Source organism: Heteronotia binoei, chromosome 11 (assembly GCF_032191835.1).
Source record: "Heteronotia binoei isolate CCM8104 ecotype False Entrance Well chromosome 11, APGP_CSIRO_Hbin_v1, whole genome shotgun sequence".
Taxonomy (NCBI): Eukaryota; Metazoa; Chordata; class Lepidosauria; order Squamata; family Gekkonidae; genus Heteronotia; species Heteronotia binoei.
The window spans coordinates 39,713,496-39,731,017 of NC_083233.1; the positions used below are offsets into that span (position 1 = coordinate 39,713,496).

General features: G+C 47.4%; 1 protein-coding gene across 1 annotated transcript; it reads right to left on the reverse strand.

The window, feature by feature from the left end:
• Nucleotides 1-271: 271 nt before the first annotated feature.
• On the reverse strand, nt 272-4,864 carry SLITRK2 (SLIT and NTRK like family member 2). Its single transcript, XM_060249437.1, has 2 exons — nt 4,711-4,864; nt 272-2,974 (listed from the first exon to the last, which is right to left on the reverse strand). Exon 2 carries the CDS (start codon nt 2,929-2,931, stop codon nt 358-360), a length of 2,574 nt encoding a protein of 857 aa, XP_060105420.1. The 5' UTR covers nt 2,932-2,974; nt 4,711-4,864; the 3' UTR covers nt 272-357.
• Nucleotides 4,865-17,522: the final 12,658 nt, after the last annotated feature.

The window sequence follows — 17,522 nt, forward strand, 5'->3', positions numbered from 1 at the left end:
AGAAAGAGAGACTTTTCCTGACATCCTTCTACCATCTTCCTCCCCCAGAAGAGAAGGTATTTCGATATGCTCTCTTGTAGTAACATTCATTTGTAGAGACAGTTCCTAAAGGGCTTATAGGAGGAAATGTAAGAAATAATTTAAAGGTAACATAGAAAAAAAGCACCCATCACACCTCTGCCCAAAATTATACCAGAATTTAAGATGTGGGAACTCTAAGGATGTGATATATCTTATTTTTGTGTCAAGTTCCGAATCTGGTTAATAGTTTTTGAAAATGATTTTTTTTTCTCCCCCAGTAAATGTTCCTCACCCCTGGTAAATGGTTCCCCCCCTCCCCCCCTGGCCCTTCCTCCTTCACAGCTGACTAATAGCTGTTTGTTTTTCCAGAACTTCGAGGTAGTCTGGTTCAGTCTGTAGTTTTCCTTGCAGCAAAGGAAGCTCAGGTTTGGACTGTTCTGCAAAATATTTCCTAGGAGTCCCGTACAAAACCGTTTTATTTAGCTTGTCCTGGTTTTGTCGTCTCAATTCATAGGAGGGGGCAAACTGCCGTTTGGGCAGGGTGCAAAAGTTATAATGGACGAGGCTTCCACTTGGCAGTTCTTTTACCCTCTCCACAATGTTTTGATACAATAGCTCAGGTTCCCTGGAAAAGGTCTGTTTCTCCAGCATTTCTGCTGCAGTGATTGTAAATGCTAGGCTGGCCGATTCCTCCTTTTTAGGTTCAAGATTGCTATAGCTATACTCATGGAGGTTCCTATAGTAAGCCACCGGGTCTCCTTCCTTCTGCATGTAGATAGGATTTTGGCACATCTGGCCAACTGGAGGCGGGATGTAATTATACACATGCCCTTCGGTTTTATCATGCGTCTCACTGTTGTAACACCCGTACTGCAACTGGAACGAACTTACGTCTAGGTTGTTGGCACTGCTGGGCACACTTGGCATGCCCTTCCGGCGTTTGAGAACAAAGACAAATAGGCCAGCCCCAAAACAGACTGACAAAATAAACACAACCAGCAGGCCCAGAATTAAGACAGAAAGTGGGACTTCAGTGCGTATTTCCGGATAGGAGCTGGGAATAACACTGAAGGCATGCGGTGCATCTGTGTTCAGAATCGGTGACAAGAGAGAAGAATCTAACAGACTGGGGTTCTCAGGGCAGATGTCCTCCTTGCTCAGGGACTTCAGGTGCTCTCCAGCATGCTTAGCTGGTGAATCACAGACTACTTCATTGATAACAACAGGGGGACCTGATTGCTGGGAATTTTGCTCTGTGACTCGTTCTATCCAATTCCTCAGCCCCATGATGTCACAGGTACAATCCCAAGGGTTTTCTTGAAGGTCAATCTGAATCAGAGCAGAAAGCTGGTCAAGGACTCCTCGCACAGGCAAATATGAGAAATGGTTGTTCCTCAAGTTAAGTCTCGTCAGCGTGGTGCCCCCAAACACATTGTCCGGCAAAGATCTTAGCAGGTTGTTGTTCAGAAATAAAAGGTGAAGGTTACCCAGAGCATCAAAGGTGTGTGGCAGGATATCCTTAATCACATTATACTCTAAATAGAGGTACTGCAAGCTGTGTAGCCCTTCAAACATGGAAGGGTACAGGATCTCAAGGTAATTACCATTGAGATACAGTCGGCGCAAACTGGTAAGGTTTGAAAAGGCACCTTCTTGGATCACTGCGATCCTATTGTTGCCCAAATGCAACAAGTCCAATGAGCTGTATTCCAAGAGATCTGTTTTGTAAATAGTTTGCAAGTAATTACTTGTAAGATACAGTTTCTTTGGACTTGTGGGTCTCGGATGGAGATCAGAGATGTTGCCAATTTTTTTCTCTTGACAATTGACATTCAACCCATTGTCGGAACTTTGAGAAGTGCAGATGCAGCCTGTTGGGCAAGTGAGTGGCACAGGGGACTTAGTCTGGTAAACCATGATTGGTCCAAATATCTGCCTATCTTTTGACACTGTGACTCTTGGTGTTGGGCGGTTCCTTGTTTTAGGTGGGCGGCTGGATTTGGGGGCCCTGGTGGCTCCAACGGCAGAATTAGCTGTCGGGGGGAATCTCTGGATGTGAGTGTCTGAATGGGATGGGTGCTTCTCCCTCTGGTTAGAATCTCCCACACTTTTCCGAGAGCAGAGATCTTGCCTTGTGAGCTGGGTGACATCTTTTCCATGCAATCTGAAAGGTGTTTCACAAACAATCTCTCCAACAAAGACGGTGATGGTGTCTAGCCAAGCTTTGAGAGGCAGAAGGTCACAGGTGCAGTTCCATGGATTCTCCTCTAGCTGGATCTCCATGATGCCTCCAATGTGCTCCAAGACACCAGCAAAAGGCATCATCTTCAACCTGTTCCCTCTGAGGTCCAGGTGAGTCAGCAGGACAAATCGGAACACATTGCTAGGCAATGACAACAGGAGATTGTCATTGAGGATCAACACTTTCAGCTTGTTGAGTTTGCTGAAAGCCCCAGCCTCAATGGCACTGATATAATTGTAGTCAGCTTGTAAGTACTCCAGGCTCTCCAGGCCTAGGAAAGTGTCCTCTCTTAAGATTTCCAGCTTGTTGTTGTTGAGGTGTAGCCTCTTAAGGGTCCGAAGACCTATGAAGGCCCCAGTTCGGATCTCCAGCATGTCGTTATTGCCCAGGTGCAGGGTCACGGCATTGGAATAATTGACAAACTCATTGGGAAAAAGGCGAGTAAAGGCATTGCCATTGAGGAAGAGCTGGTAGATCTTGGAGGGGGGTGGCAAGAGGAGACTGACGGTTGTAAATCCCTTGTTTTCGCAATTAATATTCAGCACGTTCTCCTTCTCCTCACAAGGGCAGCGGCTCTTGCTGCAAATGTCTTTGGCAGGTTTGCGGCTCTCCGTCTGCGAGATCCCAGCCACTGTGAACACACTGAGCAACCAAACACCCTTCAGCATCTTTATGCTCCGGCGAGCCCAGCTTCGGCACCTACAGTCAAACCTTGGGGGTGGGGGGTGAAGAAGGAAAAGCAGAACCCCAATTAAAAAGGCTAGCTGGGAAGAGGGCAGGAACAAGGGGAGAGCTACGAAGTTTGGTCCAAGTTTGTTGCAGCAGTCTCCCCACCCCTCCCTCTCCAGCTTCCTGGGAATGCATCCAAGAACTTTTCTGCCCCACTAGGATCTTGTTTTCACATCCCCCTGGCATTCCCATCTCCACCCTCCCCTCACACTTTGACTTAACAGCCTCTTTAACTGCTCTCTCTTGGCTTTTCGGTCCTCTCCAATGAATTCTCCCTTTGGCTGCCAGCTCTACTCCTTTGCTCTCCTGGGAAGAATGGTATAGGGTGGAGGGAAGCATCCACTTGCTAACAGCCCATGTCCTACTTAACGCTTACCTCCCTCCCCCAGCCAATTGCATTATTACAGTCATCCTCGACCTGCCAGCTCAGCATCTCTCCGGCATCTGTCCCCTCCCAAATCCATGTCCTTTCACTGCTGTGGGGACCCCCTAAGCGAACTGTCTCATCCCCCTTTGACTTCAGATAAGAGTGAAGTTCCCCCACCGGAGCTTTGACCCCCATAACCCTTCTCTCTCCCGCTCCCCATCCACCCCACTTCCCACAGTAATCAAGAGCTTTCACCACCGTGGTCGGCTCAGCTCTGTAATTTTCACCCCAATCACTCTCTCCCCGATCCCATCAAGTAATCAAGAGCTGTAACCAACGCCTCGGCTGGGGACCGTTGTCTGCCAGGAAAGCTGGGGGAAGGAGGAGAGAACGATTCCCCGGCCTCGCTCCCCCTTTCATCGCCTCTCTCTAGAATCCAATCATGCCCTTATTGTCCAATGGGGAGGTTGGAGGGGTAGGCTAGAGTAATGGAATTAAGCCCCCGTCACTTAAAAAAGACCGAATTTTTAAAGTCCATGAGCCCTGCGGATCCATGTCCCTTATTCTCTGTTTGCTCTCTCCCACCCACCATCTTCTGCATGATTCAAGAGCGGGCTTGGGATGCCTGATGCAGCCTCTCCCCCCACGCCCCCAATGGCATCTATCGGAAGCCTATGGCCCCTGCTGCTGCTCCCTTTCTCTCTCACCCCGCACTTTAAAATGCCACTTCGGGGCTTTTAGGCGGTGACATCGGGGATGGCATGGGGGGAGAAAGATCTCCAGTCCCTAGATTCTTCTCACCACCCCTTCTGAAAGTAGACCCCCCCCCCCTCCCGCACAACTCTGTTATAAACTTCCCCAGTCCCACAATCGCTCTACAATTCAAGGAACCACATCGTAGTCGAGGGAAGACGTGGGCAATCTATGGGGCCCAAAAGTCCACCCATCAGGTCCAAAATCCTACGCACACCTCCTCTCTCCACATCCCCTCCCTGCGCCTCGGCTCCCGCACCTCACCCCCTTTCTGTCTGATCCACACGTTTTCCTGACTCCGCGGGGCAGCAGCAGACAGGGGAAGGGTGGCGGTGGTGGTGGGACTCATCCGAGATGACTTGAGAGGACCCCCCTCCCTCCCCATGCGCGCGCGCACTGTGAAATCGGTGTGACTTCCAGCCCCCTCCGGGTCTCTCCTTCTGCTCCCCAGAAGGGCAAGGTCAGGAACAAGCCTCACCCCCCTCTCCCACGGCAGGGCTGAGGATCGCTAGCAGCAGCTGGGGATCGGGGGATTGGAGGGCGGGGGGTCCCAGGGGAGAGCCGTCCTGGCAGGAGAGCCGGGAGCTGCGGTACTCACTCATCAGGAGGAGCGGCGGCATCCCTCCTTCGCCGCTGCGCGCAGCCACGAGTTCGGCATCTTTGCGGGGGAGAGCCTGTGGCTAAGAAGCCCCCCCCCCCTTCCCGCTCGGCCGAGCTCTGTTCGCCCCAACCCAGGGCGAGGAGTTGCTCAGCGGGGCAAGCTGGGCTCAGGAGCAGGAGGCGGCGGCGCGATTGCTGCTGCTGCTGGTGGCGGCGGTGCCACCGCTGAGCCGGGGAAAGGCGTGGGCAAGGGCAGGCAGGCAGCTCGCCTCGCTCTCCAGCTCCGACGGCTCCGCAAGCACTTTGAACGGGCAGCCTTTTGGCAGGCTCGCCTTGGACCGAGCGGGGGCTGACGTCACGCGCGGGGCTGGTGTTGCTGGGGCAGAGACGGGGCGGAGACTCTTTTTTGTGTTTCCCCTTTCGCCCCAAACCAGATCCTGCTTCCCGGGCTCCTTTTTGGCACGGCCGCTGCGCGCTCGGATCTTCGCCGCCCCTCTGAAGGAGAAAGGTAACGGAAGCCACTGGATCCCCTGCGCGTGGGGCCCAGGGTGGGGGCGCCAGGCCCCTCCCCGAGGCCCCGACCGGCCCGGCGCTCGCTCCCTTCCTTCGCTCGAGGCGATTGGTTCGGGGCAGCCTCCCTGCCGCCTTCTCCTTGGCCGCTCGACTGGCTCACTCATGTGCAGCCAAAGCTGGACCTGTCCGCGGCATTCCTCTAGCTCCGAAACTTTCGTGGGGAAGCCTGGCTTCTCGAAATGCTGCGGTTCTCACCAGTCCAGGACCCAGATGCGCAAAAAGCCGATGGTGCCGCGGGGGTGGAGGGCTGCGTGCCTGCCTGGGTGAACCAGCTGAATCCTCCAGGCAGGCTTCGTGTTATTGACAGCAGGGGCTCTATTTAGAGCCTACCTGGGCATCCGCTTTGCCCTGCAAGGCGGTCCTACATTATAGTTTTAGATAAGTCAGCGCTGTAGCAAAAGGCGAAATTCGAATCCAGCACACTTATGCTTCATTGGGCTGCACCCTTCAGGTCCAACTAATTGCCAGTGTCTCCCCAATCTGAAGGCGCACATGTTTAGTGCCGGATAATGCATGGCAACGGCTTAGCCCCCTGGTTTAACTTATTTTTTTTTATCCTGTCTTTCCTTCTTCATTTTATCCTCACAACACCCCCGTGAGAGAGGGTAGGCTAACAATGAGAGCGACTGGCCCAAGGTCACCAGGTGAGTTTCATGGCAGAATGGCCTTTTGAACCCAGGGTCTGTTTACACCTCTTCCAATGCCGTAACTAAATGTGTCTTGGCATTTGGATTGTACATGCAGGCTCATCACACATCAGGCGGGGCTTCCTGATGAACATGTGGCACATTGTCCACTGTTGATTTCAGCCCCACTACTTTTCATGATGTCTACAAGCAAATTTTTAGAAGATTATAGGGAGGATTGGTGGGGCTTGAAGGGCTTCTCGACTTCCCTTCTCTCCCCATAGTTCAAGCAGAGCTCTTGTGAATCATACTAAAGTTTCATATTGTTTTGGTGGTAGTCAAGTAGATGCTATTGGAATTTCCTGCAGGAGCCCATTCTGAAATGGACAAAAAAGCCAAGCGGGGTGGGGTGGGTGGGGGACATAGCTCAGTGGTGGTAGCAGCAGTGATTTGCAAGCTAACGGTCCAAAGTTCAGTGCTGGGCACAGTGGCTCAGTGGTAGAGCCCAAGTGTTAGCTTCAGAAAGTCCCAGAGTCAACCCCTTCCTTTCTCTGATAGCTCAGAAAGCTACTGCTTGTCAGAGTAGTGTCCTGACTTAGATGGACAAATGGTCTGACTCAGTATGAAGCAGCTTCATCTGAGATAGCTGTCAATGTAAGCACATCCCACACCCTGTATTCCAGTGTAGTGGTTAAGAGGAGTGGCCTCTAATCTGGGGAACTGGGACTGATTCCCCACTCCTCCACTTGAAGCCAACAGGGTGACCTTGGGTCAGTCACAGTTCTCTCAGCCCCCAAAATAAAAGAGCTAGCGTTTCAGTCTGACAAACAATCTTTGGAGCTTCAGGCTATACTACACCCACTAAATAACAACAACAACAACAACATTTATAATTATATGGATAACTTTCATAAATGTTAATGTTTTCTCAGTGGATCTCTCATTCTTAAATTGTGTGTTTGATTATGTATGTGTGTGTGTAAAGTGCTGTTAAGACACATCTGAGTTATGGTGACCTTGTAGGGATTTCAAGGCTGAGAAATGTACAGAGGTGGTTTGACATTGTCTCCCTCTGCATAACAACCTTGGAAATCCTTAGTGGTCTCTTATCCTAATACTGACCAGGGTTGACCCTCCTTAGCTTCCAAGAGCTGACAAGATTGGGCTAGCCTGGGCCACCCAGGTTAGGACCTTGAATTATGGTGTAGTGGTTAAGTGTGTGGACTCTAATTTGGGATAACCGGGTTTGATTCCCTACTCCTCCACTTGCACCTGCTGGAATGGCCTTGGGTTAGCCATAGCTATCATAGGAGTTGTCCTTGAAAGGGCAGCTGCTGTAAGAGCTCTCTTAGTCCCACCTACCTCGCAGGGTGTCTGTTGTGGGCGGCGGGGGGGGAGATAAAGGAGATTGTGACCACTCTGAGACTCTGAGGTTCAGAGTACAGGGCGGAATATAAATCCAGTATCTTCTTTTTAAGGTGTGTAGCCTAGCGAGTATTGTGTTCTAGTCATCCACCATGTTACTCTGTTTTACTTTCCCAGAAGTATTTTTGAGGATTGGGGTATCTTTGCACAGCAGGTGGCTTGAGGAGTATAACCCAAGGATGCAATCGTGTGTGCATTTACTAGAAAGTAAGTTCCTGTAGAGCTTGATGAGATTTCTGCAGCCACTGCAGCACATCAGCAAAAAATGTCTAAGAGATTAGAAGAACAGCACATTGGAGAAGGCAGAGGACAGAAATAGAATTCATTACACACATCCAGGGATGCTCCTCTGCTAAGCAAAAGCAAGCGGATGCTTCAATTAAAACTAGGTCTTCCACTTGATAATTCACATTTATAACAGCTAACACTTCATGTGCCTTAAGATTCTTTCTAATAATCTTGTGCAGTAAGCGAATATTAATCTCTCCATACAGGGAAGATAGAAGGCTAGGATAGAGGCATCACATTATGAAACGCACAAGTTGTGTCCGGGGGTCCTCATTCTGTGCTCTTTGTAACAGTCCCTCAATTCTCATATTGCAGAATCTGATTTGGATCATGGCTGTGACACATATGGAGAAGGGGTGTGGGGAAAACCCACATGAGAGCAGTGGGGGAAACTACATGAAAACTTTAAAATCCCTTCTACATGAAAATTTTAAAATCCCAACAACCCTGTGAGGTGGGTTAGGCTAAAAGAGTATGACTGGTCCACAGTCACGCAACAAGTTTCCATTACAGGATTAGAATCTGGGTCTCCCAGATCCTAGTCTGAAACACCAACCATGACACCATGCTGGCTGTCATGTGGAATTTAACATATCAAACATGGAACTTGGCAGATGTTGATTAATGAAAACCATGTGATGCAAGCAGTGAGATTTAACTTGGGGAAGCTGGATGTAAAGAGCTCAAGGAGGCTGCTCCTTAGTGTTAGTTTACAGTCATTACGTTAACGAGAAGTTGAGTTGGTGCTGCTCTGCCTGACGCAGTGCCCTCACTGGGCTTCAACAAGAATGCCCACTGTCAGTCTTCTTTTTTCCATGATGAAAGATAATTCCAATTCTGTGATGTTGGGGTTGTATGGATGTGAAAGTAGAAAGGTCTTCTTTTCTCTTAAACGCACAGAAACTGCCCTCTTGAACATGGCAGAATAAGAATTTTTCACTGTGTGAATTTGGATGTCTGTTCTACGTCTCAAGAGGTGGAGCAGCAGGCCAAGATAGGGTTGCCAACTTCCAGACAGTGGCAGGAAATCTGTTATTATAGTCAATCTCTAGATGAGAGAGATCAGTTCACCTGGAGAAATAGCCATTTTGGAAGGTGGAGTCTATAGCATTATACCCCACTGAAGTCCCTGCCCTCCCCAAACCCTGCTATCATTAGGCTCCACCCCCAAAATTGCCAGGTATTTTTCGGTCTGGAACTGGCAACGCAGTTCCAAACAATATATGCAGCTTATCCCTGCCCCTGTAATTGCAGAATTAACATTTCTTTTTTAAAAAACCAACCAAACAAACAAAAACACTTGGATGTATAAATAGGACTGCTAGGACCCCAGGCAATTTGGAGATGGTCCCAGCCTTTCAAAGCACTTGCAATATATTAAAACTGCATGGACTCTAGAGTTGTGAGGCTGTATGTGTGTTCTAGGGAGGAAAGGCAGGTTGCTCCTTATACTGTTCTGTGAGATATCTGCATGCCCTCCTCCTCTGCTGACCTGTTGAAATTGGCAGAAAGGAAATGGCTGCTTCTCTCTATGATGAAGCAAATAACCAGTTTCATTGGACTAAAGGGATGAAACGAATAGCCAGCTTCATTGGACTATAGCGAACTTCAGAGGCAGTCAGTCAGTCAGTCAGTCAGTCAGTCAGTCAGTCAGTCAGTCAGTCAGTCAGTCAGTCTCTCTCTCTGACATATTCTGGAGGTTCTTTCAGGGTCCTAAGACCTGGTGTGTGGACAGCCATCTTTTATAAGAGACAGAGAAGATGTGAAGCAAAAACAGTTGTGGCTTCTCTGTACAATCGCTATTGTTATTCTGAGTGGATTGACACTGCTATACCCTTTTATGGTTTATAGAACCAGCATGTCTTCAGTTTATCATCTTTGACTTTACAGAATTTGATTGCCTCCCCCCCAGATCATTGTGAATTTGGATGAAATATTGTTTTATGGTCATTTTATTTATTTAATAACCATTCCAAAACTGTTATGGGCAGGGTTGCCAGATCTGAGTCGGGAAATACCTGGAGATTTTGGAGTGGAACCTGGGGAGGATGGGGTTTGGATAGGGAAGGGACCTCAGAGGGGTACAACACCATAGAATCCATCCTCCAAAATAGCCATTTTCTCCAGGGGAATTGATCTTGGTTGTCTAGATTGTAACAACAGATATCCAGGTGTCACCTGGAGGGTGGCAACCCTATTTATGGGTTCCCTGAATAGGAATCAGGAGGAGGCCCTCTCCAGTCTTCAGGATCAGATGCCCATTTGTTTTGAGGAGGTTTGAATGGCAGGCATTTCTTAAGAGGGAAAAGAAGGGAAAGATTTGGAATTTGTTATTTTATTTTGGCTGTTACCTACTTAAAAATTTATTGTAAGCTGCCTTAAACCATGAGGAACAGCAGGATATAAATATTTTGATAAATGCATAAAATTAATATTTTTAATAATAAAGGGTTTTTTTTCCAGCACAGAATTCAAGGTGGCATGTGTAAAGTATTTCTGGCTGGTCCTCTTCTCCAAACACAAACCTTGTCCTTGTGCAAAAAAAGCTTACTTAGATATTTATCTCCTGCTTTTCTAACCCAATGAGGACCCAACATATTTTACAGCATAGTTTCCCCTTCTTCCATTTTGAGAGCCAGTTTGGTGTAGTGGTTAAGTGCATGGACTCTTATCTGGGAGAACTGAGTTTGATTCCCCACTCCTCCACTTGCACCTGCTGGAATAGCCTTGGGTTAGCCATAGCTCTTGCAGAGGTGGTCCTTGAAAGGGCAGCTGCTGTGAGAGCCCTCTCCAGCCCCACCCACCTCACTGGGTGTCTGTTGTGGGAGGGGGGAAGATAAAGGAGATTGTAAGCTGCCCTGAGTCTCTGATTCAGAGAGAAGGGCGGGGTGTAAATCTACAATTATTCTTCTTCATTTTATTTTCATAACAATAGCCCTGTGAGGTGGGTTAGGCTGAGAAGGGACTGGCTCAAGGTCACTCAGTGAGATTCCATGGTAGACTGGAGATTTGAACCTGGTTTTTTAGGTCAAAGTGCAAACACTACACTGCACTGGTTCTCCATTGCTTTGAATAGCGATTGTGAGTTCCTTGGGGCAGGGAACCTATATTTTTCATTCATGGCAAAGCAACACAGACAGTAATAATAAGAATAATCAGAAATCCTGAGAGAGCCACCCTAGGAGCTTCAACCCAGGCTCTGCATCATTGAGGAGAGGGCTTATTGCTGAATGTGGCCCTCTAAAGTCTGGTGTTATCAGAGGCGCATGTCTCTGTAGTTTGTGTCTCTCCAGCTGCGGGTGAGCTCAGCAAGAGCTTCCTCTCTTGCTTCAAAGGTGTGGACTGAGCGTTGCTGCTGTCACCGACTCCAGGAGCTGGTGTGCCCCTCTCCCTGTGGTAGTTGGCGTCGCCATTGTGATATTTTTATTCCTCACCCACCATGATTATTAAGAAAATAAACAGTTACTGCATTTAGCTGTAAACAGCCTGCCGTGTAATTGTACAGAGCAGAGCGAACTTCGTGCCAGACAGAAGTAAAGGGGACGGTGTGAACACGCGGAGGAAACAAAGAGAGGTGGACCCTGTTGTCACTGGCATCCTTCGGGAGAGCAGGAAGGGTGCACAAGAGCCGACGTGAAGGGCAAAGGGAGCAGAGAGCTGGCAAGCTGCCTCCATTGCCTGCTGATGCCTCTGCATTTGTGCTTTTGTCACAACATCTGGCGCTCAGCAGTGATGTGGTGGGACATATCTGCTTCTCCTGGGTGAGGCTTAGTGGGGGGGGGATCAACTCGGAAGCATCTCATCCTGTGGGCTCCATTCCAGAGGCTGACAACCCAGAGAGTTACTGCTTTTTGGGCAAAGGCCATTTCTTTCTCAGCATCCATTTTGAAAATGTTGTCAGGTCTGCTGGGGATGGGTCTGAGCCCAGGTTTGCTTTAGTTGGGCAAGTGTCCCAGGATGGCGCCTCGGAATAGAGCAAGAGGAGGGGGTTTCTCTTCACCCAGTTTCCACACTCTGCTCTGCAATTACCTATTTTCACCTGCCAGGGAATGGGTCTGCCTCTTCCTCTCTGGCTGCTCCTAGACACATCTTTTAAATGCTTCCCCAAGGGAGGGCCAACCCCAGGCTCAGCCAGTTCTTCCTCCTCAACCCAGTCCTGGGGAGTGACAGGCCCCTAGGCCACTGGATCCTTGCATGGGATTGGTGCGCTCACTGGCCCTTCCTCCTGGCCTTTAATGAGTTAGTCACCCTACCCACCTCCTCTAAAAAGGTCAGAGCTGCCTCCTCTCCCTGACCCCTTTTCAGAGCTCCTCTGGGGTTTAGTGCCAAAGTAATCTCTGGTAGGAATTCATGTGGATTGACTTCTGCTTCTGAGCATGCCACTGAGAGCTAGTTGGGCTCCTTCAAGCTGGCAGAAGAGGAGGAGGAGATTGGATTTACACCACACCCTTCACTCAGAGTCTCAGAGCAGCTTACATTCTCCTTTCCCTCCCCACAAAAGACACTGACCAATTTTGCACTCACCTTACTCCGCCCTCATGTCTGTCTTCTCCGTGCTGCATTCTCCCAATTTCCCACTATTTGTGCCGGGGCTGCAGCAAACATTGCAGTTTTCACACAGCAAATGGAAGCTGCTAAAAACCAGTTTCCATTTGCTGCACGAAAGCCATAATGTTTGCTGCAACCCCGGCGCAAATAGTGGGAAATCAGCTGCACGGAGAAGACAGACATGAGGGCGGAGTAAGGTGAGTCTGAAATCAGCCACTGTGTCAGGTAGGTGGGGCAAGTGATGCTCTGTACTCTTATTGCTTGGGGGCAACGGAGTCCTGGCTCCGCTAGTGGAACTCCTGAAGGCACTTTTTTTTTGGCCACTGTGTGACAGAGTGTTGGATGGGCCATTGGCCTGATCCAACATGGCTTCTCTTATGTTCTTATGAGAGCTCTTTTGAGAACCACTCTTGAGATAACAGCTCTCTGTGACTGATTGACCAAAGCTCATGCCAGGAGCTGCAGGTGGAGGAGTGGGGAATCAAAACCAGTTCTCCCAGATTAGAGTTTGCACACTTAACCACTACACCATACTAGGTTGCCCAGCATGCCTTTGGGGGAGCTTGCAATCCCATAGGTTTATGTGGGGGCAGAGGCATCAACCCCAGACAAATGTGTTGTGGGAAGCATCTGGAAAATAGAGAAAGACCAGGATCATTAGCACAAGAGTCAATGTAGTTTATTGCAAAGGTTAGAGCATCAGACTAGATTCAATACCCTCTCTGCCATGAAGCTTGCTGGGAGACCTAGGGCCAATCATAGAAGAGAATCACAGAATCATAGAGTTGGAAGGGACCTCCAGGGTTATGTAGTCCATTGTGTTCTGCACAATGCAGAAATTCACAAATACCTCCCCCCCACACCTCCAGTGACCCCTTCTCTATGCCCAGAATCATGACAGTCCAGCCCAGTGGTGTCAAATGTCCAGCCCACGGGCCACGCCACAAGCAGCCCACCCAGGGCTTTAATCAGCCATGTGAGGCTAATTTATCCCCCTCCCCCTCTTGTCCTCACCCTTTGAAGCTCCAAGACTGCTAAAATTCCCAGCTCCTTCTGCCTTGTCTTTGTAGGTTGAAGCAGGAAGTAATTCTGGGCTTGCAAAGCTGCAAAGAAAATGTGGAATGGACTTGGCATTAAGATCTCAGTGCTCAGATAGACTATGGCATGGCCCCACAAAGTCCCATTTATGTCAGATCCGTCCCTCATAACAAATAAGCTTGAAGCCCCTGACCTAGCCAGTATCACAGGGATATTGCTGCCATGAGCTCCTTGGAGGGAGGGTGGGATGCAAATATCATAGTTTATCTCATCTTTGAGACTTTACCACTCATTAACCCCCCCCTTTCAATTGATTATCACTAGCACAATGACTTAAATAAGCATGGGGCTATAAAAAAACATGATGCAGGCATCATTCTGCTCTACTAACAGAAGAAGGACAGACAGAGTGGCACTATTGCAGCTTCTCATTTGACCTTCCTGCAGTCCAGTAGAGCACATTCAGTGGCAGATATATAAAAATGGAGCCCTAAAACTAGTTGATTGAGCAGCTATGGTCCCCAATATTGGCAAATCTTGCACTTAAATTAAAAGGAGGTGATACCTGAATGATATTGTCATTTTATATAAACTGCTTATCATTCTAGATATCCCTTCCCATAGAAGTGAGATGGGTGGGGACTAGAGGTGGTGCTTTCTTGGTGATGGTCCCCCACCTGTTGAATGCAAGAACAGTCTCCTTTATAAAGATCACTTGGGCCTACTTGTGCTTCCCAAGGAAGCCCCTTTAAACAGCTGAGCTGCGGGAGCAGTTTGTTCCTCACAGACCAGCTGTTTAAAGGAGCTATCTCGGGCAGCCAACCCCAGGTTCAGAGCCATTTAAACCCTTGCTTTCTGCCATTCTCAAACCACCACAACTATATCAAACTTTGAGTTCACAAATATTATTTCATGAACCATGAACTGGTTCATGCCCATCCCTAGTCTGTTCATCTCTTGCCTAGAAAATCTCACTTAAAAGTTGCCTTAAGTCTCCAAAAGTCTTGTGGCCCCACCCCCAAAGTCTCCTGGCTCCACCCCAAAGTCCCCAAATATTTCCTGGCAACCATAATTCCAAAGGTGCCCACAGGCTTGAAAAGGTTGGAGATCTCTGCTTTAGAAAATTATCTCTAGGCTTAATATTGGTTTGTCAGTGGCCAGTGGCGGTTCATTAAGCCTGTGATCAATTATTCTAGGTGTCTAGAATGCAAGTCAATCCTTGGACTAGTCTGGGTGGGATGTAAACCCAGTCCAATATTTACCAGCCATGATAGTATCTAAACATAGTTCTGGCGGTCTGCACCATTTGTATGCATAGTGATTTTTTAAAGTAGCTAGACAGTAAAAATCTTGGTGATTTAAGGGTGTTGCTGTTGCTTTGGAGTTGGTCCTGTCTGTAGACTAGCAATACCTCCTGTTCTGTCTCCTTGCTTTCTACATGCTCAGTCTTTATATTTGTAAATAAACAGATACTGAAACATTGCAGGTTCAATACACTCCCATTCCTGCAGGGAGGGCAGAGGGCAAAATAATATACTTACTGGCACCTTGAAAATATTGGCTTCCTAGACAGGAAGGTATGGAAAAGCCATCTCAGAAGAATTAATTTGTTTGTGCAGCTCCATACACTGTACAAGGCCACCCCAGCCCTGCCAACTAGATTGCTAAGATCCTGCTCGCAGCACAGGAGATGGGTTATGATTTATTGAACTTGGCATTGTAAGGGCACACTGTGTTGACTCTGAGACAATCTCTGGCAGGGAACTCTCTGGCAGAGCAAAAAAGATAGTAACAGGTAGGTATTTAGAAGGCAAGAAAATCCAAGCATCCCGGGTTACTTGACCTGAATTTAATGGACTGCTGTTCAAGCGTTTGCAACACTCCCATCAATGAGGAATTCTTTACATACACAGTTTTTGATGATAGAAAGGAATAAAATCGTGTTTAATTTTATACGAGGCTTTGGTGGTACACCAGTATGTAGGCTGAAGCTGAACTACAGAAGGTTTTTGTGGTCAGGAATGGAGGGTTGGTGTGAGAGCAAATTATTTCCAAAGAAAAGCACCTGGTGATATGTACAGGGCTGTACGTTTCTTGGACTTAATCATCTTTCAGTACAATCCTAACTGAAGTTACATCCTTCTAAGAGCACTGACTTCACTGGATGTAGAAGGGTTTGTATTGTTTATTTCTGATTTTCTCCTTAGGATTGCAATGTTTGTTTCTGATTTTCCCGTGCAGAAGAAGTTCAAAGACAAGAGGCCAGCATAGGGTTGCCAGCTGTGAGTTGGGAATGACCTGGAGATTTTAGACATAGAGTCTGGGGAGGTTGGGATTTAGGGTGGGGAAGGACCTCAGTGGGGTAAAATGCCATTGAGTCCACCCTCCAAAGCAGCCATTTTCTCCAGAGGAACTGATCTCTCTTGTCTAGACTAAAGATAATTTGTAATAGATTTCCAGGTGCCATCTGGAGGTTGACAACTGTGGGCCAGCATAATGAGGAAGTTAAATGCAAACTTCAGTGTAGCAAAGTCTGTCTTTCTATGGGAAGAAAGTCAACAAGTCTCACTGGGTAGCTCCTGGGAGGAGGGGCTCTTTGGATAGTTTAATTTTTATCTCAGCTCTCCCTAGATGCTTGATGCAGATAATGGTTTACAAAATGACAGACAATAAAAAGAAAATACAACAGAGATGAAAAGGGCATCTGGTTATACGTTACCTGAGAATTTACCATTCCAGTGCATAATGAATATCGATCATTCCTTCATATGAGAATTTGACTTATTACCAAGTTTATTCCTTTTGTAATAAGACATATGTGGTTATTGTTTTTACTTGACTTTCCCCCCTCTAATATGTTTTTGTTTCCCATCTGAATTTTTTTTTAATAGAACAACAACAACAATAATAAAGAATAAAACAAAGATAAAATACAAAACCTTTTAATAGAGCCAGTGTGGTGCAGTGGTTAAGAGCAGTGATCTCTAATCTGAAGAACTGGGTCTGATTCCCCACTGTTCCTCATGAAGTCAGCTGGGTGGCCTTGGGTCAGTCACAGTTCTCTCACAACTCTCTCAGCCCCACAGGGTATCTGTTGTGGGGAGAGGAAGGGAAGGCTCTGAGACTTCTTCAGGTAAGCCACTCTGAGACTCCTTTGGGTAGTGAAGTGTGGACTATAAAACCAACTCTCCTCCTTCTCTAGCAAAATGATTGTGGTGGGTGCATCGTCTGGCGAATGCCTTCCACAATTCATTTTCAAAATGCTCGCTGGGAAAGAAGTTTCAGAGGGTAACTGTGTTGGTTTGCAGTAAAACAGATCTGAGTCCAATAGTACCTTAGAAATCAACAAGATTTCCATGATACAAGCTTTCAAGAGCCAAAGCTCCCTTAGATACTGTCTGATGAAAGAAGCTTTGACTCTCAAAAGCTGAAAATCTTGTTGGTGTCTAAGGTGGGGCTTGACTCAAATCTAGCTGGTCCTTGGCCAAGAGGCAGTAAATATCACAGTAGTCAGCCTCTGGAATGGAGAACACAGGATGAGATGCTTCTAGGTTGGTCTCCTCACCCCCACAATCTGGACCATCCTCAATAGGGAAGCTTCTCCCTTTGTCTTCAGCTAATGTTGATGTGGCCATCACAGGGAGCACAGGAATCAGCTCCAGTTTCTGGGTGGAAAGCAGGGTGTAGAACGAACAACACAGCAATTCTGATATGTGGAACACAGAAACAGCTTCTGTTTGTGCAGGATTACATGCTTAGCCATGTGCAGCACCCTGAACAGATTCCCCAAATGATTGATTGGTGAGCTGAGTATGAACTATGTTTTGAAGAAAACAACAACAAAACATCAAGTGAGTTTGATGTTTAGCTTAAATCAAAACCACCTTGAATTCCATGCAGGAGGGGGGAAGCCTCCATAGCATTTCAATGACCTGGAGGAATTAATTAGATTCTGCAAAGAAAATAAATAGGGTTGTTCTCTGACTTAAAAAAACAAACAAAAACTATACCTTATAGTTTCCTTTTTTCTTTCTTCTTTTAATACCACATCTCAATCTTTATTAATTTTGATCCAAACAGCTTTTGAGAGGCAAAATTAGCATATGCTCTACAGAAGCACGGAGAATAAATTGATCAATTGGGCATGAAAGCAAAAACAGAATATTCATGTAGAGATACAGTATACACAGGATGTACAGCAAGAGAAGTTTATATGCATTGCTAGTAAACTTCCTAAAAGCCTCTGTTTGGTTGCCATTGGAAACAGAATTCTGGTCTAGATGAACTTTTGGTCTGATCCAACAGACTACTT

What these genes read in the sequence shown, in the direction of transcription:
- SLITRK2 (XM_060249437.1), bottom strand. Translation starts at nt 2,931, where the DNA reads ATGCTGAAGGGTGTTTGGTTGCTCAGTGTGTTCACAGTGGCTGGGATC.